This window comes from Amblyomma mixtum, chromosome 2 (assembly GCF_055824585.1).
Source record: "Amblyomma mixtum isolate Tamu chromosome 2, ASM5582458v1, whole genome shotgun sequence".
NCBI lineage: Eukaryota > Metazoa > Arthropoda > Arachnida > Ixodida > Ixodidae > Amblyomma > Amblyomma mixtum.
In genome coordinates, this window is record NC_143013.1 from 183,176,359 (window position 1) to 183,202,852 (window position 26,494).

Genomic DNA, 26,494 nt, shown 5'->3' on the forward strand with positions numbered 1-26,494 from the left:
GAGATAAAGCTTTAGAAGTTCTAGAACATCCTGGCGCAAACTAGAATCGGCTCCGTCCGGATGCGATCAATCGAGATAATTCTAGGCGCGTCTTGCGTCACAAACGAAGCGATAAAGCGGGGTGCCGGCAGCCTTGAAGCATAAACAAATAGACACAACAAACAAACGCTACAAGGATTCGCGGCATTACTCCCCTCTCAAAGAAGCATCGAGTCGATGTTTTAGAACATAATGCGGCTATCAACAATCAAAAGCGGATTGTGCAAAAATAAACACCGAATGTGGAAACACGGCGTCCTTTAGCGTGCATGATAGGGCTTTAGGCGTACGACATGGACTACTTTGGATCGTACGCGGCGTCGCTGGGATGCAGTCATTTGGTCAGGGACGTCTTCGTAGTCCAATTCACATGGCCGACGAAGAACCTTGTACGGGCCGAAATAGTGTCGCAAAAGCTTTTCGCTCAATCCTCAGCGGCGAATGGGCGTCCAAACTCAGACTGGGTCTCCTGGCTTGTAATCCGCGTTGCGTCTTCGTAGGTTGTAGCGTGTGGCGTCGGTCCACTGCTGGTCTTTGATCCTTAATCAGGCAAGTCTTCGGGCTTCTTCTGCGCGTTGTAGGTAGGCGGCGACGTCGACGTTATCTTCCTCGGTAATGTTCGGCAGCATGGCGTCCAGCGTGGTCGTGGCCTCTCTGCCATGGATGAGCCTAAAAGGCGTCATCTGAGTGGTCTTCTGCACTGCAGTGTTGTAGGCGAAGACTACGGAAGGCAAGATGACGTCCCAGGTCTTGTGTTCGGCATCGACATACATGGCGAGCATATCGGTAATGGTTTTGTTGAGGCGCTCGGTGAGACAGTTGGTCTGCGGGTGGTATGCAGTTGTTCTCCACTGGCTGGTTCGGCTCTAATGGAGGATGCCTTGCGTCAGTTCCGCCGTAAATCCTGTTCCTCTGTCAGTGATGAGCACATCGGGGGCGCCGTGTCGCAGAAGAATGTTCTCCACGAAAAATTTGGCGACTTCTTCTGCTGTTCTGTTCGGTAAGGCTTTTGCATCGGCGTAGCGGGTCAGGTAGTCGGTCGCTATAACGATCCACTTATTTCCAGATGTTGATTTCGGGAAAGGGCCAAGCAAGTTCATGCCGATCTGCTGAAAGGGCCTTGAGGGGGGTTCAATGGGGTTCAGAAATCCTGCTGGTCGGGTTTGAGGGGTCTTTCGTCGCTGGCAATCTCGGCAGGTTTTCACATATTGTGCGACATCGGCTGACTGTCGGGGCCAGTAATACTTGTCTTGAATGCGGCGGAGGGTGAGAGAAAACCCGAGATGTCCAGCTGTCGGCTCGTCGTGTGAGGCCTGAAGAACTTCTCTGCGCAGACTTACAGGTACAACAAGGAGGGAGGGTGTCTTGTTCGCTGCAAAATTCTTCTTCACGAGGACATCGTTCTGTAAACAAAACGAAGACAATACTCGCTTGAACGAGGCGGGGGGTGAATAAACCTTGCCTTCCAAGTATTCGATGAGGGATTTTATGTCGGGGTCCGCGCGTTGCTGTTGTGCAAAAGAGCTGGAGCTGATGGGTCCCAGGAAGGCGTCCTCATCGTCGTCCGGCGGCGGTGGATCTACAGGGGCTCGTGACAGGCAGTCGGCGTCAGAGTGCTTGCGTCCGGACTTGTAAACGACGGTTACATCAAACTCCAGGAGCCGCAGGCTCCATCGAGCGAGGCGGCCGGAGGGGTCCTTCAAACTGGCGAGCCAGCACAGTGCGTTGTGATCGCTGACCACCTTGAATGGTCGTCCGTACAGGTAGGGGCGGAATTTCAACGTAGCCCAGATGATGCCAAGGCACTCCTTCTCAGTTGTCGAATAATTAGCTTCAGCTTTGGACAGGGAACGGCTAGCGTACGCGATGACCTTCTCCACTCCGTCAAGTTTCTGAACGAGGACAGCGCCTAAGCCCACGCTACTTGCGTCGGTATGAATCTCTAACTCGGCGTTTTCATCGAAGTGCGCGAGGATCGGTGGGGACTGGAAAGGACGCTGAAGTTCCCTGAAGGCTTCCACGGCACGTCTGCCTTTGTTTGGTGGGTCAGTGGCTCGGTGATGCGCGAAAAGTTCTTCACAAATCGTCGGTAGTACGCGCACAGTCCGAAGAATCTACGCACAGCTTTCTTATCGGCCGATGGTGGAAACATTGCGATAGCAGCGGTTTTCTGCGGGTCTGGCCGTACTCCCTCCTTGTTAACGATGTTGCCTAGAAACAGCAGCTCTTCATAAGCAAAGTGGCACTTCTCTGCTTTCAACGTTAGGCCGGACAATTTGATTGCGTCTAGCACTTTTCGAAGCCTTTTTAGGTGCTCCTCAAAGTTCGAGGCGAAGACAACGACGTCATCTAAATATACCAAACAAATCTGCCACTTCAGGCCTGCCAGCACTGTATCTATTACTCGCTGAAATGTGGCTCGTGCGGAACAGAAACCAAATGGCATCACCTTGAACTCGAAGAGGCCATCTAGAGTGATGAATGCGGTCTTCTCGCGATCTCTTCATCGACCTTAATTTGCCAGTAGCTGCTCTTAAGGTCCATCGATGAGAAATACTTGGCGTTGCAGAGCCGGTACAGTGTGTCGCCGATGGGAAGGAGGGGGTAGACGTCCTTCTTTGTGATGTTGTTCAAGTGCCTGTAATCAACGCAGATTCAAAGTCAACCGTCTTTCTTTCTCACTAGAACAACAGGTGCTGCCCAGGGGCTCTTCGAAGGCTGAATAACGCCGTCGCGCAGCATTTCTTCCACTTGGCCTCGGATGGCTTGTCGTTCTCGCGGCGACACTCGGTAGGGGCATTGGCAGAGAGGTCGGGCGTGCTGGTCGGTTATAATGCGATGCTTGGCAATCGGCGTTTGTCGGACCTTCGGCGATGACGAGAAGCACTCGCTGTAGCTTCGAAGGAGACTGCGGATCTGGTCTTGTCTGTTCCGGGGCAGGGCTGGGTTTATGTCGAAAGCGGGCGAGTTCACTTGGTAAGGCGAATCTTCTACGGATGGGTCGGAGAGCCCGAAGAAGTCTCGTACGTCGGATATTTCGTCGAGGAATGAAAATCGTCGTTCCTTTGTTAACGTGCCGGTATTCTTCGCTGAATTTAGTCAGCAGTACTTCGGTTTGTCCATTGCGGAAATGTGCGATGCCTCTTGCGATGCTGATTCCTCGGTCGAGAAGCAACTGCATGTTCCCCTCGATAATGGCTTCAGTGGTATTCGCTTCCGTGGCGCCTACGGTGATGATGACGCTTGAGCGGGGTGGGACGCTCACTTGTTCCTCCAGGACACTAAGCGCAACGTGATCTTCCGGAGTTCTCAACGACGGGATGGCCTCGTCCGTGGAAAGTGTGATCATCTTGGATCGCAGGTCAATGATAGCTTGATGCCCATAAAGGAAATTCATACCCAAGATCACTTCGCGGGAACATTGCCGTAGCACTACGAAGGTCGTGGGATGGGTCACTCTTGAGAGTCACTCGCGCTGTGCATCGTCCTGATGGCGTAATGAGGTGGCCCCCTGCGGTGCGAATTTGTGGGCCGTCCCAAGCGGTCGTTATTTTCCTCAGCTGCGCAGCGAATGGTCCGCTCATCACCGAATAATCGGCTCCTGTGTCGACTAGAGCGGTGACCTTCCGGCCGTCGATAACCACTTCTAAGTCGGATGTCCTGGCTCTGGAGTTGAACGTCGTCTTCGGCTTTGGATCACGGCTTCGTCGGGCATGTGAATCGTGGGTGGGGTATGTGGTCGAAGCTTTTCTTGACGGCGGCGTCGTTTTGAAGGTGGTTCGCGACGTGGTCGAGGTTGTCTTTGTATGCGGCGTCGGCGTAGTGGGTGTGGCGTCTTCATGCGGCGTGGTCGCTGGAGGATCTTCGTCGTTTCCTCGGCAAGCAACCTGACCTCCACAGGTTGCTTTGTTTAGTTTCCCCTACGGGCGCTAGGGGACCTTCCTCGGACAGCCTCGGCGTAGCTGCGGCCCGGTGATGCAAATCGAGCGGTGGACGGCGACGGGGAGCAGGAAAGACGGCTTCAAGACCCGTACTCCCCTCTGCGCAGGTAGTCGTCGATTTCCCGTGGTCGCTGGCCGGGGAGCGGTCGAGGGGCGTCGATGGCGAAACCTCGCAGCTCGATGCGTCTCTGCGGGCAGTGGCAAAGTATGTGTCCGGCATGGCCACAATGGAAACACAGTGGGCGGTTATCGGGAGTCCTCCACTGGTCGCATTTCCTAGTTCCGTTGCTTCGCTCGTAAGGTGGTCGGGCGGGAGCTAGAGGTCGTTGTTCTTGTAGAGCTGGTGCCCGTCGAAGAGGGATTGGGGGGCCTCGTCGGGGCGCAGGACTGCGTAGTGCGGCGGCATAGTTCATGGCTTCAACTTCCATTGGTGTCGTCTGTGGCGGGGAGCCAAGTGCATGCTGAACCTCTTCACGGATGATGTGCGTGAGCGACGCCACATGAGGGTGCTGCGCCTGCTGCGGTGGGGATGGCAGCAGCGGACGAAGTTCTTCGCGAACAATTTCGCGTACCAAATCTCTCAGGTTATCCCCGCTTGCAGGAGTGTCTCCTATGGGGCTTGCCGTCAGAACTTGAAGTGGTCGGTTGTAGTGACGGGTCCGCGCGTCAAGGGTCTTTTTGACTGATGAAGCTTCAGCTACAAACTCGGCGACGGTTGTTGGAGGATCCCGGATCTGAACGGCGAAGAGTTGCTCCTTCACGCCACGCATAAGGAAGGAGAGCTTCTTTTCCTCAGTCATGTCAGGGTTGGCGCGGCTGAAAAGTTGTTTCATATCTTCGACTTACGTAGTCACGGTCTCGTTTGGGCGTTGAATTCTTGATTGCAAGAGGACCTCCGCTCTTTCCATACGTACGACGCTAGTTACCGTACCCAGTAGCTGCTTCTTGAAGGTCGCCCAGGTCGTAAGAGAAGATTCGTGGTTTTCAAACCACGTTCTCGCAGGGCCGTCCACCGCAAAATAAACATTTCGAAGCTTAGGGCTGTCGTTCCAAACGTTCAGCGCTGCCACATGGTCGTACATGTCTAGCCAGTCCTCTACATCTTCGTGGGGTTCTCCACGGAAAGTCGGTGGCTCACGGGGCTGGCGAAGCCCGACGGGCGTTGGCGGTGCATCAGGTTCCATCGTGAGGGGCATAAGTGGATAGTAGGTCAGCACCTCCACCAGTTGTCACGTAGTGGTGACTGAAGTCTGGCGAACAGGAAGACAGCGAGAATGTCTTCGAAACAAAACTCTTTATTCGGGCTGACTTGCGCCCGCAAAGAACTGGATCACTCGGCGGCGGCGCAGCAACAAGCGTGCTCGGCGGTCGTCGAACAGAATGAACGCCGCTGTCGGCCGTGCTCTTTTTAAAGCTGATAGCGAACCTTCGAGATAAACCTTTAGAAGTTCTAGAACATTCTGGCGCGAACTAGAATCGGCTCCGTCCGGATGCGATCAATCGAGATAATTCTAGGCGCGTCTTGCGTCACAAACGAAGCGATAAAGCGACGTGCCGGCAGCCTTAAAGCATGAACAAATAAACACAACAAACAAATGCTACAAAGATTTGCGGAAATATCATGCTAGATATCAGAGGGCAGTAAGTGCTGGATGGGATGCATTTGGTCCACAATCCCGAGTGATGAATAGCAGCGGTATTGTATCACTGAGTAGGAAATAATATAACAGCAGCACAACGTCAATGCTCGCCATTAGAAAAGAAAATCGCAGGCTAATGAAAAGTTTACATTAAATTGCGTAGAATGCAAATAGCTATTGATGGCAAAATGGTCTAACGGGTAGTGACAGAGGAGAGCTGAGTGGGCTAGAGAACAAAGGCGAGTTAGGAAAGTCATTGGCGAAGCACAGAAAGGGAAATAATTATGAACACGGCATGTAGTGTGAAAAAGAAGTAGCCGATGGTCCCAATATGTATAAGTGGAATGATTTCAAGATAGGTAAACGTAGCAGAGCGGCGAGAGAGATTCAAGAGGGCCAATCAGATTACGATATTGGCAGTGGTACGTTGGGCGATACATAGGCGAATAAGGTTAATAATACATAACTGGGAGAGGTCTTTATCATTTATCCTATTTCTTCCACTGAATATACTTCCTTTTTTCACATTTGCAATAAAGCGTCATGTGCTCTGTTATTATGGCAGTCGTTTTTCCTTCGTACTCCTGGTACTAATTTTTGCCATTTTGTGCAGGCCGGAGAGCGTGTCCCGGGGAGAAGTTCGCCATCATGCACATTTTCTTGCTTATCACGTTTGTGCTGCAAAAGTACCGCGTGGTTCTGGACGAACCACTGCAATGTGACTGGGAGGATCCGCAGCTGGAAGAACGCAAACTGCTGGATGTCCGCTTCCGGTTCCTACCCAGGAACTTCACTGACTCTTAAGAGCCAGCCCTTTTATTTGTACGATGGTTATCTCCAGTATTTTCATTTTCTTTCATTGCTTTAGTTTTTCAGTTCTCCGCTGTCTATCTGTGGTGTCCTTTTCGGGCGATTTTTATAATACTGACCAGCCTGCATGAGGAGACGAGAACTATTCAATAAACTATTTGTCCAATTAAAGTATTTTTGCGAGGGCTCGCTGTTCTTGATTCAAGCCTGTGTTTTTTTTGTTGTTTTTGCTGAGCGGATGTATTGGTTGCACAGCAGCAAACTGCCTCTCCTTTGTACCCTGGTCTTCAGTCATTTTTGTGTGGTAATCGTCAGCATAGAGGCTAACGGCTAATAACGGCTGGTTTGGCCTGCTCAGGATCAGGGGCAAAGTATGCAATGCACATTTGACGGTAAGTAACTGGACCCACCAGTTGACTGGAGGCGTCTAAGGCGCACACAACTACACCCTCGGCATACAGTCTTTTGAAATATGAAAGGAGGGTTAGCTCTAGACCTTGTGTCTGATGCCCCCGAGTGAAAAAAAATATTTAAGGTAGTACTCCAATGGCCGTATCCTTACATGCAGAGCCGCAGCGGTAGCTCAGTGTTTAGCGTGCTTGGGTGCTGACCAGAAAGACACAATTTCGATCCCGGACTCGGCGGTCGTATTTAGATGGAGGCGAAATTCTTGAGGCTCGTCTATTGCGCTATGTCAAGGAACGCAAAAACCCAAATCGGTTTTGTATGGAGCCCTCCACAAAGGTGTCTTTGATAGCATGACTCGCTTTCGTTCAATAAACCATATAAACCATACCCTACGTACACTGTGTGCCCCCGCGTTCGGTTGACTCATGTTCATTCTGAAGAATTGGCTCAAGACGACGGGAAGCGCACTAGAACAACAGGAAGGCCTGAAAGACGTGCTGGGATTTTAACGTTTTTTTCGCCTCGCAAGAGCTGTCTGTTCCAACCATCTTTCTTCTTCTTGCGTTGTTTTCAGCTTTTTTAAAGTTTCTGATTGTAATTATTGCTTTTAAACCAGGTTTATTGACGAGCGCGTTCATGTCCAGTATATTTCTGGACGCAAGCTATAAGTCTGCTTTTTGTCGACATTTTTCTTGACTAAACGACAAATATGGATGGTCTGGGTCCTTAGCCTTACTTTGCACAAACGCGCCCGTCACTTCGCATCAACGGATTACATAGAAGTTAGCTTACGAAATTACGGTCTTCAACACAAGACTGCTAGATATAAGATGAAGAATATCCGCAAGGGACCCAGTTATTTCGAGATGCCAGGACAGCCCGAACAACTGCCGATGGGGCACTTGTAGAACGAAGCATCGCACATCTAGCTGTGCAGAGCGAAGGCGACTATTTTGTCCTGAATAATTTCAGGTTGAAAATTTTCAACCACTGGGGGACAACTACATATTGATGTGGACATCGAGAGAATAAAAAAAAGGCACGGAAACAAACGTTATTCGCTAATTTATTGCCCAGGGGGGTTTGCGGCCGCAATCACAGATACGTGTTGCTCACATTCAGTTATTTTCAGATATTCAATCCGGATGTTTTGAATTATTGGTTATATCGAGCACAGATTATCTTCTTGAATGTCCTGTGTAAAAGAATACGAAATTGGACTAGTATACCGAACTCCGATTATGTTGGCCATTAATGTAGCTCTATGGGCGCGCCACGCTTCGGCACGTGGTAATACTTGGTGCTATAATCGGGGCTATATTCGATTTTTTTTTCGGATAAGGCACCCTGGTGGCTCAGTTGTTATGGTACACGGCTGCTGACCCCAAATACGCGAGTTCGATCCAGGCTGCGCTGATCGCATTTCGATGAGAGCCAAATGCGGGAGACCTGCATACTGGACGATGCCAGTGCACGTTAAAAAACCCCAAAAGATCTAAATAATTTCCAGATCCCTCCACTATGGCGTCCCCAGTTGTCTGAGTTGCTTTAACACGTTGAACCCCTATAAACCATAACCTTTTTTCGAGTAAGCAGTCCGGTGGGTGTTGCGACATTGGGTACCTTCTAGCAGCGCAAGCATTGTGATATCACGTGGCGATATGTTCTTGATGGTAGCCTTCATTTGCAATACTCATTTTGTATGCCACATGGCTACGATGCAGTGTGGCCATCCTAAAACTTTTCGATGATTACGTTACTTCCTAATCAGAAATTGAGTGCAGCACAACAGCTGTTTCAGCTTTTCGATAGATTGAAAAAAGAATTCGAGCAAGACAAGTGCCTACAATTACAGACAATATGTTATATTTTATACATTTTTCTTATGAAACACTCCAGTAACTGTTCTTGATTGTCATGAATGAAGCTTCTTAGTTCGAAAAATATATAAATATATTGTAACGTGGCGGCCAGCCGAAGAATGAGGCGTGGTGAACCATGAACAAGAGATGATTTAATGGCCGCTGGCCTAGCGCGAGCGCTCCGTCCCGCGCCACTGCCAGCTTAGTCTTCGTCACACTACCCGGGGCCTCCGAGCGATCGCCCCGATCGGTGACGAACAGACGCGCGAAATGGCGATGGTCTTGAGTGGAGGGTTGAACAGGATATACGAGTTGGTGCAGTGCTGGCCGCCACAATGGATGAGAGGATCGAAGGATGAGTCCCGGTCAACGAATCATCCGGGCCGGAGGGTGCCAGGAGCTGACGGCCGAGGTCCTTGGACGCACCGGACGGCAGGGGCAGGGGGCGGTGTCTTCACGTCTGGGTCTTGGGTGATGGATCGGTCGGGTCTCGGGTCGTCGTGTCTTGTGGTCCGGGCGGGGGACGGGGCTCGGGTGAGCGGCGAGGTTGGGTCAGATCGTGCGGGCTGGGGCATGACCGGGCGGCGCGGACCAGGCACTCACGGCCGACGCCCACGGCAGGCGCAGGACACCGAAGCTCCGGGACCAGGATGGCGATGAAGGGACCCCAGCACCTCACACTAAATGTAACGTGGCGGCCAGCCGAAGAATGAGGTGTGGTGAACCATGAACAAGAGATGATTTAATGGCCGCTGGCCTAGCGCGAGCGCTCCGTCCCGCGCCACTGCCAGCTTCATCTTCGTCACAATATGCTCGAATTGCTTTACAAAAGCCTGCTCTTCAAGGAAGAAGTGTACGCAAGTATTTCACGTGGTTGTCACAGCCGTGTGAGGCGTTACGAGCGAGAGGAATGAGATATTCTTCCACATGAGCGGTAAGGAAATCCTGGTTGTTTGTCTTCGTATCTACATTAAAGTCTCCACCCATCCTGTCACCCTGGCAGGTGGCAGTTATAGTTGATCGCGAGTTTGCTCACCATTTTCAGCGCTAAAGCATTCAGCCGCCCATATCTCTGTCTCATCACCCCACATACCTATAAGCGCAATTCAGGCGCCCACTTACCAAGGGAGCCAGTTATGCGCACTTCCTTTCTTTCAACTGATCGGAATGTAAAACATTCTCGACGCCAAGGCGAATTGAAAGCCAAAGGCCTATGGCTTCAGCGCCTCGTTTCATGCACAGCGTGGTCAATGCCAACGCATGCCGCGCATATCTGTCTCTACCGCCACGTAGCTTAAAGCACAATGTAGGTTTCCACTGTTGCGCCTTCGCTCTGGTTAAGGTGTCCGCCGAGATTTGTTACACCGATAGGGCGCCATTTCCTTTCCTCAAAGCCACCTTACCAATTTTGCCCTCTGCTTAGCAAGCTGCCGCTCCATTGGTTTCGCCGCTTAATGCGCAGCTGAGGTGTCCAGTGCTGGTTGCAACGGCGACGGCTGCGGCGAATCCGCGAAACGCAGAAACGGGCGTTAAAGAGATGCGCTCTAAAAATAAAACCTAGCGGCACTCTCTTGGCGTGCTTCGGTGCCAAAGGAGTTTCGTAAACCAAAAGTACCCTAAATTTAACTAATGACGTTTCTTTTTGAAGTGTCCTGCCAACAGCACAACACATCTTAAGATAGGCAGTGCCTAGATACTACGTCCTTGCTGTTAGCTGCCGTGCATACAACCCCTAAACCAGAAGAGCCCCAGGAGTACTTCAAAGGTACTTGAAGAGGATTATAGGAATGTTGGGGCACCGAGAGGCCATTTGGCCTGAAACGAAACGCCCCGGTTCCTTCCAAACAAGCTTTCCTTAAAACCACACAGTTATCACTCTTTATCCCGAGCAGTACCTTGCGGCAACCAGAAGCCTGCCAAAATCTTTTTTTTTCTCTATTGCCGTACTTCGACAAAGCACTATATAAACTACAGGGGCGTTCACAAAATCGGGCGCAGTTCTTAAACGCCCGTTCGTGGGTTGAGCCGCGTCGCCGCCGCTGGGGTAACCGAGGGAAGCTAAAAATAAGTAAAAAAACAAATAAAAATAAACTCTGCTATTAGTGGGATTCGAACTCGCGTGCCGATAATAGATCAGTTTCGCTACACACTGCAAGAGAGCACTCGAGCGTAGCGGCAGTTTCTTTTTTTCTTTATTGCATCAAAATACTGCCCAAAATGCAACTTCTGAGTATGCTTATGCCACAAACCACCAAGCTGTGTAATACGCTCCTACCATACCACTCCACAACTCCACCTTTACCAAACCTCAAATGTCTGGTAGGCACACACATGTGTCTAGATAGGAAAGCCAGGTAGGCGGCTCTTCCAGAGCAGCATATACACCCCGCACCAAAGCTCTCTGCTGAAGCAACTAAGATTTCGATCACCGAGGTTACTTGATGCGTCGGTCCGTCACAAGGCTCTTCCAGGAACTTGATAGTCCGATCAACAGAAACAAATCATATAGCAAAAGTCAGTTTCTTACCACAGACAAAACAACAGATGCTGTAGGGTGTGGTTTCAATGTGTTTCTTAAGTGTTCTCTACACTATGTCTCAGAAGAACACAGCATCATCGCACAGAGAAAAACAATGGTCCATAGTGAATGGTGCATTACACAAGCGGCGAATCACTGTTCACGGCACAAACCTCTTCTAGGCATTAAGCCATGCCTTGACGGACAGCGTCGGTTTCTGCCGTTAAAGAAGAACGTTTTTGCAGCCGGAGAAATGCACATTCGCTGAATATGTTTTAAAACACTGGTGCAGATGAACTCCAGAAAGGTCGAAAATAGAAGGGCACAAGAACAAACTAATCTGTAATACATGAGACATACGCCTTCTTGAGAGGCTATAGAATAGTCTAAATAAAACCAAGCAGTGACAAAATTAAAGGTGCCCGCAACTTCCTTAAGCAATCCCAATTAAGGCCTCTCAAAAGTATCCCAGTCGGTGCGAATAGGAAAGGCAAATGAGCCCTAAGAAGCCTAATAAGCACAGCTACTCAAAAAAGGTGGTTTGCCGATTTGAAAAACGAAAAACGCAAAGCAAGATGATGCATGATTAAGTGAGCAAGGACAATTCCGCCAGACTCTAGAGAAAGAAATAGGTAGTCACGACTCAGGGGTGAACATTGGGAGCGCCATATCAAGGTAGCGAATATTTACTGCATCACCTGCACTTTCTTCACCGCACAGTGGACAACTTGCACCGCATGGGCAATTATAGCAAATAAAGAAAATGTTGCATACTTGAACCCGAGCAAACACTAAGAGTTCCCTACACATCCAAGCCTGGGTGTGTTAACTCATGGACATTATCTGCGAATTCCTTAAGGAGCAACTGCTCCAAATTTGGGCCATAGCAGCGCCTAGGCACTGAAGTGCGCTGCAGTCCCAGCTTATTCCACCAAAATGACTTGGCCTCGTACCCCAATAACCCAACCAAAATACCTTGCATTGAATAAAATTAAGAGTTGCACCTAATACCTCAAACAATTGTTGTATCTAATGCAATGCAAAGGCTAAGATCTTAATTTCATATTGTGCCAGAGAGAAACCACGTGTAGTTGCTGTGTGAATAATACTGAGGCAAAAAATTTCATGATATAGTTTGGTTTGGTTTGGTTTATGGGGTTTAACGTCCCAAAGCGACCAAGGCTATGAGAGACGCCGTAGTGGAGGGCTCCGGAAATTTCGACCACCTGGGGTTCTTTAACGTGCACTGACATCGCACAGCACACGGGCCTCGAATTTCTCCTCCAAAGAAATTCAACCGCCACGGCCGGGATCGAACCCGCGTCTTTCGGGACAGCAGCCGAGCACCATAGCCACTGAGCCACCGCGGCGGCTTCAAGATATAGGGCAAACAACAAAGGCGATAATGTACAGCCTTGACGAAACAAATAGTTTAAGCGCAATAGGTGTAGTCAACTCTGGGCTAACAATTTGCCTTGTATAGGACTTCTTATAGCACAGTCTTATGCCTCTGAGCAAAACATCTTGACTATTTGCATGCCATACGACCACAAGCAAGAAATCGCGACGAATTCCTCAAATACCTTTGCAAAGGTAAATCTGAATAAGAGTTACTTGGCCGGTCTCTTCTGCTACTGTCTCCGATACCGAAGGTGCAATATGCATATGGGTTTGGATGCTGCAGCCTCTGATACCACAGACCTAATGCGAGCCTATTAATTCAGCGACAACTAATTGCAGACGACTGAAAAAAGCGTTTAAAGAGAAGTTTGTAGTCTACATCAAAGAGAGTAATTGGATGATATCCTTCAACTCTTTGTAACCGCTTGTGTCTGTTTTTTTGGAGAATGTGAGGGCAAAACCCAAAATAACAAGAAGCCTGAAAAACCTCCATGAAAATAGGCGCAAGGCAAGGTTAAAATTTTTTATAGAACATCCTAGCAGTACCACCTGCCCAGGAGATTTTTGAGCCGTCAAGTTAAAAATAACAGCTTTAATTTCATCCAACATTATGGGTTACTGCACTACAACAAGCTGCTCGTCGCCAAGACGAGGAAACGCTTCGAGTAAGCATTTGCATTCTGATCATCGAATTCAGCTTTCCTCCCCTCCTCTCCCCCTCCCCAATTCCTTAAAAGCTTCCGATAAGTGCAAAGAAATCATCAAGAATACACGAGGCATCGCTCTAAGTGCCACCTTCATATTGAAATTCCAATATTTATTTAGCGAGAGCAGTCTGCATTTCGTCACTCAGGGCCCGACCAGTCGGCTGCTCACCCCGAACGGGACCTAGAACTTATCATGGCTCCCTTGTACTTCCGACTTCAAACTTTTGAAGCTCTGCTTTGCCACTGACCCACCACTGACCCATCGCGGCGGCTATGCATAGCTTTTCACTGGCCGCCAATGGTAGGTGTAGGCTTCACGCAGACGAATGTGGTCTGATTAGATCAGTGCCGGTCTCGTAAAGTCACTTCCTTCCAGCCAATGGGAGTACTCTAATATGTTTACGCTAATGATTGCATTAGCGCAATCCACACAATCGGAATTTTTTGAACGACGCCTGACGGTCGGCTTCAGTTGTTAGCTGCGGTAAGGCTTCTATGCTATTGTATACAATCGGAACTGAATTCTGTTCCAATGGACTCGCTGGACCCAGTAATAAGGTGCAAGGAAATCAAAGAATAATCTCCACGTGCAGAATGTGCGTCCCTCAATAAACTGTGGTCGCGGTTAACTCCTTAATTACGCCCAAAACTAGCGCACCAATCCAAGCAGTGGTTGCGCTGGATCCCTTGGGATGTCGCAGCCTCCACCGCGCGCCGGATAAGCCAGCGTTGGTCTGCTGGCTCGCAAGTATGCAGGAGAGACTCCTTTCTCTCTGGAGTGTTTGAGTTGTTGGTGTTGTAGTGTGTACAAGTCCACGGCATGTGTATAAGAGTGGTCGGAGTGGAGCAGTGCTCGCATATGGGGTCTAGGTGCTGCGGAAAGATACTGACTGCTTAAACGCAGAGAAAGCGAGGCTCGAACTACCACAGTCTGCAGGACTGAAGTATAATTTGCAACAGCGTCCCGCTTGTACGTGCTGCCTCCTCACGATGCCTACCTTCCCCTGGAGGGAAAATTAAGGTTTAACAACACATGAAATTGATTACCTTCTGCAGGATTTCACACTTTTCCACTGGTGGACACAACCATTGGCTAGCCTGCTCCACATACGGCCGACTCTCATGATCCACGTGACACACAATTTGGGAGCTGGCGTTTTACAGTTTTCTCCAACTTGCACTGAATTTCCCACCTTTGTTTGCCTCCACTTTCATCCAGGATCAATTAAGGGTGCTGTAGGGAATCAGTGCCTAGAAACTCTTGTGCCTAGAAATGACACCACAGGCTTGCAGTAACTCAGAGCAATAAACACGAGCTCTAGAATGTATTCTTTTGTTCTGTACGCGACAGCAGCCTGCGTATAAAAAAACTCTATTCTATTCCCGGAAAAAGCTGCATCATCACCATCATCATTAGCAAGGCTACGCCAACTGCAGGGCAAAGGCCGCTCCCATGCATCTCCAATTAACCCCGTCCTTCGCCAGTTTCGGGCACCGTATTCCCGCAAAATTCGTAATCTCATCCGCCCACCAAAATTTCTGCCGTCCCCTGCTACGCTTGCCTTATCTTGGAATCCATTCCGTTACCCTGAAGGACCAAGGGTTACTTTTCCCTCGCATTACATGCCCTGCCCAAACCCATCTTTTCTTCTTGATTTCCACTAAGATGTCATTAACCCGCCTTTCTTCGCTCACCCACTCCGCCCACTTCCGATCTTTCAACGTTCCACCCATCATTTTTCTTTCCATAGATCGCTGTATTGTCCTCAAGTTAAGCTGAACCCGCTTTCATAGCCTCCACGTTTCTGCCCCATAGGTGAGTACCGGTAAGATACAGGTGTTGTAGGTTTTTCTCTTGAGAGACATTAAGAACTGTCATTCATGATCTGAGAGAACCTCCCATATGAGCTCTGTCCCATCCTTATTCTTCTAGTTATTTCCCTCTCATAATTCGGATCAGCGGTCCCTACCTGCCTTAAGTAAACATATTCTATTACTACTTTCAGCACCTCGCCACCAATTGCGAACTGCTGTACTCTTGCTAGACTGTTGAATATTACTTTGGTTTTCTGCATGTTAATTTTCAGCCCCACCGTTCTGCTCTGCCTGTCTAACTCGTTCATCATGCTTTGCAGTTGATATCCTGAGTGACTTATCAAGGCATAGCCATCAGCGAATCGCAGATTATTTAGGTATTCTCATTATCTCCTATCCCCAACTATTCCCATTTCAGGCCCTCAAATACCTCCTGTAAATAGGCAGTGGAACCTGCGCTGAAGTTTCCCGTGCCGATTGCAGCGCCGTAACACACAGCATAGCGAGAGGAGCAAGCAGTTTTTGGTGCACTCGTAGTGCTTTTCCACGCCACCTTCCTGAGCTTATTGGCGTGAGCTTCTGCGCTCTGTCGAAGCCACACGTGGTGCATGTCAGTTATCTGCGTTGTGTCTGCAGAAGCGAGGCAAATAGTGCTATCAACCAAACGCGGGCTTCTAATCGTTCAGAATGTGCCCTCGCGTTTGTAGCGGCCCAAGCGACTGACGGCAGCAGTTTTTAGTCCAATAGTGGAATAACTGCAGTGCCACCTGGGCAGCGCAGGCTCCCCTATCGTGAGATCGTGTCTCCCTCCCTGACACCTTTCCTTGTTTGAATTTTTGCTTAATTTATGGAGAACTATGCTAGCTGTACACTCTTTAAAAGTATTTTTCAGTATTTTTGCATAGCACTCTTCTACATCTTGATTCCGCAGTGCCTGCATGACTGCTGAGGTTTCTACTGAGTCGAATGCTTTCTCGTAATAAATGAACGCTGTATATAGAGGCTGCTTATATTCTGTGCAGTTATCTATCGTCTGATTGAAAGCGTGATAACGGTCTATTGTCGAGTATCCTTTACGAAAGCCTGCCTGATTATTTGGTTGATTGAAGTCTAAGGTTGTCCTGACCCTAATTAGCGATTACATTAGTAAATACCTTGTAGGCAGCAAACAATGAGCTAAATGGTCTGTAAATCTTCAAGTCCTTGACGTCTCCTGTCTTATGAATTCAGATAATGCTAGCGTTTGTCCAAGCTCTATGTACGCTCGAGACCACAAGTCATTGCGTGTACAGGATGGCTAGTTTTTAGAGCAAAATTTCTCCTCCATCTTTCAGCAAATCTATTGTTATCTGATCCTCACCAGCTGCTTTTCCTCTTTGCATTGCTCCTAATGCATTCTTCATTTCCTCTTTCGTTACTGGCGGGATGTCCCATTGCTGTGCTATACTGCCTCTCTCAGTAACACTCGGATTGCAATCGCTACTCTATAGGTTTGTGTAGAACTCTTCGGCTACTTTAACTATCTTAGCCATATTGCTCATGACATTGCCCTCGTTGTCTCTTATCGCATACATCTGGTTTTTACCTGTGCCTAGTTTTCTCTTCACTGCTTTCAGGCTACCTCCGGTCGTTATTGCTTGCTGGATTTTCTCCCTTTTAAACTTCCTGTTGTCTGCTACCTTGTGCTTATTTATTAACTTTTACAGCTCTACTACTTCTATTCTGTCTATGGAGTTAGGCGTCCTCATGCATTGGCGTTTCTTAATCACATCTTTAGTCTCCTGAGATAGCTTCCCGGTACCCTGTCGAACCATCCTACCGCCTACTTCTACGGCGCACTCCATGATGATATCTGTGAGACGATCGTTCATTGTTTCAACATTACGGTCGTCATATTCAGTTAAAGTGGAACATCTGTTCAGCAGCAAAATCCTGAATTCCTCTACTTACCCTCTTAATGATAACTCTATCTATGCTAAGCTAATCTAAACGAATACGAGACCTTACCATTCTGGGGTCACTACAACGGACCTATCCGAGCATCTCCACATCCTCTACAATGCCAGGGTGAGCGCACAGTATGAAGTCTATTTCAATTTTATTCTCACCATTGGGGCTCTTCCACGTCCACTCCCTATTGGCTCTTTTGCGAAGCAAGCGACTCTGGCTATGAGAGACGCTGTAGTGAAAGGCTCCGGCATTTTCGACCACCTGGGGTTCTTCAACGTGCACGGACATCGCATAGTACACGGGCTTCTAGAATTTCGCCTTCATAGAAATTCAAATGCCGCTGCCGGGATCGAACCTGCGTCTTTCGGGTCACCAGCAGAGGGCCATAACCACTAAGCCACCGCAGCGGCCGTTTTCCCGCAAATTATCGCTATGTAATAGCCGTTAGGTGCCTATAGTACCTAAAGTTTGTGGGCAATTCCTCTGCGCGGGGACGCACAGGCAGTCACTCGAGGCAGGACTTCGTACAAACGGTTTATTCTCACATGGCAGGGGGGCCGGTCGTCGTCGTGGCAGCTGGGTCAGGTGGTCCTTTTGGCAGGGCTGGTCCAGGAGCGAGAGGCCGCGAGCCTCTCCGGTCTCGCCTTATAAAGGCTTTCTCCTCGCCTCTCTCCCCCCGCCCCACCACTCGGGAAGAAGGGTTCCAGACTACCCGCGGTGAGCGGCGCGGGATTTGACTTGCCCGCGAGCAGACCCTACATCTCCCCCCCCCTCAAACGTCCGTCCCGGGGTCCGCCAGCAGGCGTTCGATGACCTCCGGGTCCGGGTCCATAGAGTCGTCGCAGGGGGGAGGGGTGCTCGCCGGGGGGCCGCTCACCGCTGGCTGGACGGGCTCCTCACGAGCCGCCCGGGGGGGCGAGGCGCCTGGCTCCGCTGTGGGCCCTGCCGGCAGCGCCCTCCACAGCTCCTCGGCCGCCGGGGACAGCAGGTCTGGGCGGCTGGACTGGAGGATGCGGAGGGCCGCCTCCTCCGGGCTGCCCCTCTGCAGTGGCGCAGCGGGGGAAGGCGCTGCAGCCGCCAGGAGCTTCTCCGCCGCCTCCCTGCGCGCTCTATGCAGCGCACCGGCCTCGTGGCGGGGCCGGTGCACAACAAGTGTGCCGCAGAGGGAACACAGGCCGGCCCGCTCCTCGTCACTAAACACGGCCGGGGGCTCCTGGTCCCTCTCCTCCAGGGTCAGGCCGCGGAAAGGCAGCGGCACTTCCTGGAGGTCACCGCCGCGAAGGGGCTGCGCCTGGTCCCGCCACCTGGACCGCGCGCAGTAAGAGATGGCCGCACCGTTGGCGACCGTGGTCCAGGTGGCCACGTGCCGCAGGACCCTGGGCCGCTTGGGTTGCGGCTGCTCGGCGGCCGAAGCGCCGGATGGGTGCTGAGGGGGGCCCTGCGCCTGGTCGTCTCTGGCCCTCTTGCGTTGGCCTGCACCACTGGGAGGTGCTCTCCAGTGGTTAGGCATGTGGTTTGGCGGGCGGTGGGGGCCACCGCGGCCGTGGAACCTGCGCCACTCGCGCGGCTCCTGCCGCCAGCCGGGTGGCGCGCCTTGATGGCGGCCACCGTTCGACGGTGGTCTGCCTTGCCTTCTGGAGTCCGAGCCACGGGCGTCGGTCCGCTGGAGCTTCCTAGAAGACATACTGAGAGGGCGAGAGCACTGCGAGTGATAATTGATCGAGAGACACGGGTGCTACCTGGTCCTCAGGTTGTAGCGTCGGTTGCAAACCGCACCGCTACCTGCTCGTCCTCCCGGGGGTGAGATCGCCGCATCGCGCTGATTTTCCACCGCTTCGCAGCCATCGTCCTTGCGAAGGTGGAAAGCCTTCAAATCAGCGACATGCACCGGACCGGCGGTTTCGCCGTTTGTCAACAACCGCAACTGGTAGGTGAGCGGCGTAGTCCGTGCCGTAACTTCGTACGGCCCAGCCCACTTGTGCGCTAGCGACGCGGCGAAACCGCGCGCTGCGTTACTAAGTGGGTGCGTTCTCTTGAGTACTAAGTCGCCCGTGTTGAAAACGACGTGACGGCGACCTTTGTTGTACTGATCCGCCTGCTCCATGCGCGCCACATCGAGGTTTTCGCGGGCTGCTCGCTGCGCTGCCTCCAGGCGCTCCCGGAGCCTTGCCGCGTACTGCGAAAGCGGAGGGGGCGCAGGCCCCGCCGCGTCGAGTAGGGCATTCTCTAGCGGAAAAGCGATCTCTCTCCCAAAATTCAAGTAAGCGGGTGTAATACCCACTGACCTGTTCACGGTTGTCCTTGTAGCGAACGCCAGTTCGGACAGCCGCGCGTCCCAATCTCTGTGCTGCTCGGTCGTCGCGACCAGCATGCTCTTCAGATTTCGATTCACCCGCTCGGTTATGTTGCTCTGAGCGTGGTAGGGACTCGTTCTCCTGTGGCGGATTTGAAGCGCCCGACAGGAGTCTACAAAGACTTTGCTTGTGAAATACGAAGCATTGTCTGTAATCAGGTCGGAAGGGAAACCGAAACGAGTGAAAGTCTCCAACAGTTTTTCCCAAATTCGTTCCGACACAAGCTTCCTAAGGGGGAAAACCTCAACCCACTTGGAATAGTGGTCGGTTATTACCAGGATGAATTGGTTTCCGCGTGCGGACCGAGGGAGGGGTCCCATGATATCGCACGCGACCACTTGCCACGGGTAGTTGCTAACTACCGCCTTCATCATGCCAGCGGGCTTGCCCGCCCGAGGCTTGGCTACCTGGCATACCGGGCAGGTACGGGCGTATCCCAGCACATCCTTTCTCATGCCTGGCCAGGTCGCGACACGGCATAACTTGTCGTAAGTCTTACTGCCGCTGCCATGGCCTGCCAGCGCTGAGTCATGGAAGTACTGCAGGAACCGTTTCCGCAACCTTCTCGGGACCACGACTCGGAAAGGGGATGCTATCGCCTCTTCCTCGTCAAGTTGGGGGATGTAGCGGAGCAGCAAGCCATCATCGCCCAGCAGATACGCGTCGTACTTGCCCTCAGCGTTCCCGGTGCAAGCTGCGCTGCTCGCCAGCTCCTTCAGCACCCGCTGGCAAAGACCGTCTGCTTTCTGGGCCTCGATCAGCTCTTCTCTACTGACCGCTACTCCCCAAGACAGATTTCTTTCTGCCTCGCTCCTAGGCAGGCGAGCGGTCGCCGCCACGAGCTGCTGTGTTTCCCTTCCGTCACAGCACCGTGCGGGACCTTTGTCCGTCTCCTCTCTCTCCAAACCGGGCGCGACACTCCCGTCCGCCCTCTCTTCCTCTCCAACAGCGGTGACGCCGCTTTTTACAAAGCTGGGCTGCGCCTCTGAAGCGCTTCCGCCAGCATTCCATGGTGCGCGCGATAAAGCATCGGCCACCTTGTTCAAGCTGCCCCGGCGGTACTCGATGGCGTACGCGTAACGTTGCAACGTCAGCGCCCATCTCGCGAGTCTGCCTGCGGGGTTCTTGAGCCTCTTTAACCAAGACAATGCCTGATGATCTGTCTGCACGGTGAAGACCGCTCCGTCTAGGTACATGTCGAACTTCGACAATGCGAACATGATCGCCAGGCATTCTTTTTCGGTCACGGAGTAATTCCGCTCCGCCGATGTGAGCGTGCGACTAGCGAACGCGACAGGGCGCAGTTTGCCCTCGTGTTCCTGCAACAAAACAGCTCCAACACCGTAGTCACTAGCGTCTGTCTGCAAGACAAACTGCTTGTTCAGGTCGGGGAGGCGCAGACTAGCGGTATTCGCTATCGCGCGAGCCAAGGCAACAAATGCGTCACTCTGTTCCTTGCCCCAGACCCACTTCGAGCCTTTACGCAACAGCAGGTTCAGCGGCCTTGCAAGCTCCGAACAGCGCGGGATGAATTGCCTGTAGAACGCAACCATCCCCAAAAACCTCTGCAAGCTTTTCACATCCATGGGGCAGGGGTAGTTCAGAATTGCCTGCAGTTTGTCATCATTTGGTCTCAGTGTGCCATCATCCACGACAAAGCCCAAGAGGTTCACTCTCTTCGATGCCAACTGCACTTTCTTTGGATTTATAGTTAGACCGGCACGTCTCATTCTATCGAGAACGGAATTCAGGTGAATGAGGTGCTCCTCGAACGACTGTGAGAATATCACAACGTCGTTGAGGTACGCCATGGCGTAGTTGAACCTTGCATCGCCCAGCACGATGTCCATCAGTCGCATGAACGTGCTCGGGGCGTTAGACAAACCAAACGGGAGTCGAGTAAATTCGAAGAGCCCGCGGTGGCAGGTGAATGCGGTTTTCTCAATGTCACCTTCGGCCACCTCAATCTGCAGGTACCCTCTGCTTGCATCTAGGACTGTGAAGAACCTCGCGTTCCCTAACGCGTACATCACAGCCTCGATCGACTGAAAAGGGTACGCAACCGTAGGCGTCAGTGAGTTGAGCTTACGATAATCAACACACAGCCTGACCGATCCATCTTTCTTCGGCGCTAGAACCACTGGTGACGCCCAGGGACTTTGTGAGGGTCTCACCGCACCGGTATCAATCATCTCGTCAAGGGCACAGTCGAGAAGCTGCCTCTTATGCGCACTTAACGGCCTCGGGTTACACCTGAAAGGGCGCGTATCACCCGTCTGAATCTCGTGCTGAAGCAGGTCGGTTCTGCCCGGTTTCTCCGTGAAGCAATCCGAAAACGGGAGTAAAGTTTCCGCGAGCCTTCGGCGCTGACTACTGGGTCCTGAGAAAGACGCAATAATCGCTTCTAACGGGCCACCGTCTCTCAGCGTCTCGAGGGAGCTCACCTGCCTTTCTGTCACACAGGTGTGGACAACCACCTTTTGTGCAGGACAGCCGGGCAAGGATGCGCTTTCGAAGGGAATGAGGGGGGCGAGCTGGCTGTAACGATAGCCATTCTCCCCCATGTCGAGCACAATGCCTTCGCTCGAGAGAAAATCCCTTCCCAGAATTACTGGTATCGACAAGCCAGGCAGATAGACGAAGCGATGTCTCCGCTTCCTGCCGTCAAAACGCATCGTAAGACGCACTGCTCCCTTTGCCTTTGCCGCCCCAGCTGCTAAGCTTAACGGGGTTTCGGCCGGTCTGACACGGATGTTACCTATCCGGCAGGCCTCGTACACCTCGTCACCGACCAGTGACAGCGTTGAGCCCGTGTCTACGAGTGCATAGTAGCATCGACCCGCTAACTGCACTAGCATAAAAGGGCTTGAGCGCGGAACGACTCCCTGAGTTCTACAGGCGAGCGGGACAAAGGCCTCCCCGTCGCCGGCGCGGGAGTTCTTTTCCTGACTAGCGCCTTGACAACCATGAAATTCTCCCGCTGACGGTGAAAGGCCGCTGCCACCAGACATCACCGCCAGCGCCTGGCGTTTCCCTGCATACGCCTAGCTTGGCATTCGCGTGCCACGTGGCCGGGCTGGTTGCAATTCCAGCAAAGCCGGTCATTCACCCGCCGCGTAGACGGAGGACCCCTCGTTCCACGAAGCGGTTGGGGACGGCTCTCCCCTTTCTCCGCGCATTCCTGACGCTCGCTCCGCGCGTGGCCTGTGAGACCGGCACGACGCCGCTGCTCGAATGCGTACGGGTCAAGCGCACGAGGGACAACAGGGGGTTCCGCCTGATTTTCCACGGCCATTACCTCGGCGCGCCGAGCCCTCATCGCGCATTCTCGGCCTCCATCCCATGCGCATCCCGGTTCTAGCGATTCGGCCGGCCTGGGGGGCGGCCGGTAGCGCAGTTCGGCGAGTAAATCCGCCTGCACGGTCTTGGCCTCCTGCGCTAGGGCCTCGAGGTTTGTAAAACTGCGGCCCCGCAGATACGGCTTGAAGCGTGGATGGCACTGCCTGATCACACGCGCAACTTGATCTCGGTCGGTTGCCGTCGGGTCTGCCCTCTTGTACAGCTCTTGCATTGCGCGTACGTACTCGAGGAGGCTTTCCTCTGGGTGTTGGGTGCGCAACGCGAGCTCATCCAGCATCCGGCGCTCATAATCAGGCGGCAAGAACTCGGCGCGGAAACGATCTTTGAAATCCGCCATCGACTGGAAAGTCGGCTGGCAGCGCCTCCATCGCGCCGCGCTCTCGACGAGTGCTACAGGCAGGACCTGCCCTAGCACTACGTCATCTGGGGCGCCCAGAGCCGTCTGGTAGTCCTCGAGTTGTTCTAAAAACTCGTGGACTGATTTAGCGTCCGTGTACCCGGAAAAGGAGGGGACCTCCATATTTATCCGCGGGCGCGATGATGTCGCCGATGCTACCGATGCTGCGGCCTGGTTGGCGCCAGCCTCCGAACCGAGCTGACGGGCTAATGCGGCAAACATCTCAGTCACCTGCCCCATTACGGCCGCCGCGTCGGCCGTCTCACTACCGGCTGCCCCGCCATCCAAAGCCGTGGCTGAAACATCCTTTCTGGGAGGCATAGTTCGCGCTAACTGTCCGGCCGCACCGGCTAACTGCTCATGGCAACAAGAACATTCATATACACAACAATCTATCTACAAACACACGGAAATACACAAAAGAAAACGCCCGAAAACTACATAAATAACACAAAACCCCTAACAAATTTACAACACTACACAAGTCGCTACCCCGCGAACATTCCGCCTGACCCGCTCCTTAACCCTATCGGTCCGGCGTGGCCCTGAACAAAGAGGGCCTGCCACGAGTCTGGCTGCACGTCCCAAAATCGGCAGAGAAATCGTCCACAAGGTGTTAATTTAAAGCCGCACGCTGGGCGCCATTTTTGTGGGCAATTCCTCTGCGCGGGGACGCACAGGCAGTCACTCGAGGCAGGACTTCGTACAAACGGTTTATTCTCACATGGCAGGGGGGCCGGTCGTCGTCGTGGCAGCTGGGTCAGGTGGTCCTTTTGGCAGGGCTGGTCCAGGAGCGAGAGGCCGCGAGCCTCTCCGGTCTCGCCTTATAAAGGCTTTCTCCTCGCCTCTCTCCCCCCGCCCACCACTCGGGAAGAAGGGTTCCAGACTACCCGCGGTGAGCGGCGCGGGATTTGACTTGCCCGCGAGCAGACCCTACAAGTTTCATTGCTATTGACGCGATTCCACAGGCACAAATTTGTCAGCATCGGCCTTACTGCCAATCTTACACTAGCGAGTTTGCCATAGCTCATTCTCAAGTGGTAAGGGCAATCTCATCCCCAATCTTTCAGCAGAATAGCCTAAAACAGGGTTAAAAACAAGACCTTATCAAAGGGTTTTTTCATTTCTTCATAACTTTTTGTCAGACTTCTCATCTGCGCTATGTTTTCACCGCCTTTGGCGTCACTTTTTAGCGGCACTTAGACTGTTAGTTATGGCCTGTGTGGAGACACTAACGTACCGAAAACAGTAGGTTTTTTGCAACGTAGTTTTGGTGTTGCATTGCGGAGATTGTGTGCTTGCGATGACTGTTCAAAGTTGGTTGAAATATTGTTGCTCTTTTAAAGGAAGCACCACCATTGGGATGTATATGTGATTAGCTCTGGTCATGTAGCGCCCGCCCCAAAAATAATTGCATGGAGAAACTGAAGCCAATCAACCCTTACTGCGTAGCGCATCGTATTTGAAACAGTGCATTTTCTTTGTTCTAAGTAATCATGAACGTTAACCAAGGAAGTATTGCTTATGGAGCATAAGAGTGTGCTGACGGCAGGCCATAGCCACAGTAAATGAGCGTTTGAGAGGATTACGTTACTGGTATTGTTTTCAAATGTACTTGCAGATAGTGTTGTATGTTTGCTGAGCAACATCGTTGGGTAGAACGAAAATTTCTGCATTCTTACTGGATGTAGCATTTCAAACAAAAAATTGCGTAAAAAATGGCTGTTTCTCGTTATGTAATTACATCTTTGGCGTTGACAATTCTTCAGACTGCGTTCTTAGAGGGTCATATGATGCAGCATGCAGTAAGGGGTAATATTGTCCTATGCGGCATTTAATAACTTCAGTAGCAGAACACAAATACCTTGTAGTGGAATCATTTTCATCATTCCTTCGTACTCAGAAGAACATACGACCGCCGTAATTAGATACTCTGCTGATGAAAGCGGTTATGCCACGGAGACCCATTTTATTGCGGAACTGAGACTGTGCTCCTATACCCAGTCGGCAGGTGGTTCTAGAAGCGGCACTAGTGCACTGAGCGAGGAAGACGAAGACGACAATTCTATTTTGGTAGGAGGTATAAAAATTGCAAAAGACAAGACATACAAAGAATAAATGAAGTGTAAAAGAAGAAAGAAAGCAATACTGAAACTGATATTGTTACTGAAACGGCTAAAGGGAAGAAAGTAGCGCATAATATGAAACAAAAACGACTGCTTTATGGTACAAAAAAATTTCATTTCTCTAAAACAGCAATGGAACATGCTCGTTCGTTGCACAGAAACGATAAAGGTGGTCAAAGGCAATGACAATGATAAATTTGCATAGAGAAAGCAGGGTTTCCCAAGAAAACATATTTTATGTGTCAACCGTCTCTTACATGAAGCTGAACACGGATGCCCGATGAAGCACCACGAGATGCGCGATTCCACTCTGAAACAGATGCGCTGATCAGGGGAACCAACGGCACAACTGCGGGCATTTGAAGGCCGCTTAAACAAAGAGACCATTTACCCTTTTGCTCAGTGAAACGAATATTCCGTACGCCGCCCTTTAGTACTTGGACGATGAGGTTTGACTCGACGAGCACTAGTAACCTGCTTCGACACCCCCCAGCTGTCAGGATTTGCACTGAGAGTGTATTTGAACGAATGCCTGTTATCGAGAGGTATCACAAGTGCGCTGCCATGCATTTTATGGCGCGTGTCTTTCTTGAACTCTAAGAACGTTCATACTCTACAAAATTACCGTTCTGTGGCTTAGTATTGTAATTACTGTCAGTTATGACGATTTAATTGCACTTTTCTGCAAAAAAGTACCCCTAACTCCATGTTATATCACATAAGATACGCAAAATAACTTGCTTAAATGTAGCAACGTCCAAGTTTTTCTGAAAAGGTTGGCATGGGTCCTTTCGTCTCAAATTAAAATTATTATATTTCTAAAGCACAAATAAAATCTATGCGGCAAGGTGTTAAACCCTGAGTGTAATTATTTTTGTGCGCGTGCGGCACGGGCATTAGGCGCCTTTTATGATGTGAACCAAGGAGTGGCGCTGAGCGTCATGTTCTCATCCTACATATTGTGACGAAGACGAAGCTGGCAGTGGCGCGCGACGGAGCGCCCGCGCTAGGCCAGCGGCCATTAAATCATCTCATAGCCATGGTTCACCACGTCTCACTCTTCGGCTGCCGCCACGTTACATTTGGTGTGAGGTGCTGGGGTCCCTTCATCGCCATCCTGGTCACGGAGCTTCGGCGTCCTCGGCCTGCCGTGGACGTCGGCCGTG

The 26,494-nt window shown here is 51.4% G+C and overlaps 1 protein-coding gene and 1 long non-coding RNA gene across 2 annotated transcripts in view; one reads left to right on the plus strand and one right to left on the minus strand.

Moving 5' to 3' along the window:
- The window catches only part of LOC149361775 (cytochrome P450 2B11-like), a 37,623-nt gene extending 31,102 nt beyond the window's left edge, over positions 1-6,521 (plus strand). The window contains exon 6 of the mRNA XM_089572815.1: positions 6,234-6,521. Within this exon, the coding sequence (XP_089428941.1) occupies positions 6,234-6,424 (191 nt within the window). The 3' untranslated portion in view covers positions 6,425-6,521. The remainder of the gene's footprint in view (positions 1-6,233) is intronic.
- LOC149361772 (uncharacterized) overlaps positions 1-26,494 on the minus strand; it is a 232,558-nt gene that overhangs the window by 198,145 nt on the left and 7,919 nt on the right. The gene's annotated exons all lie outside the window — the stretch shown is intronic.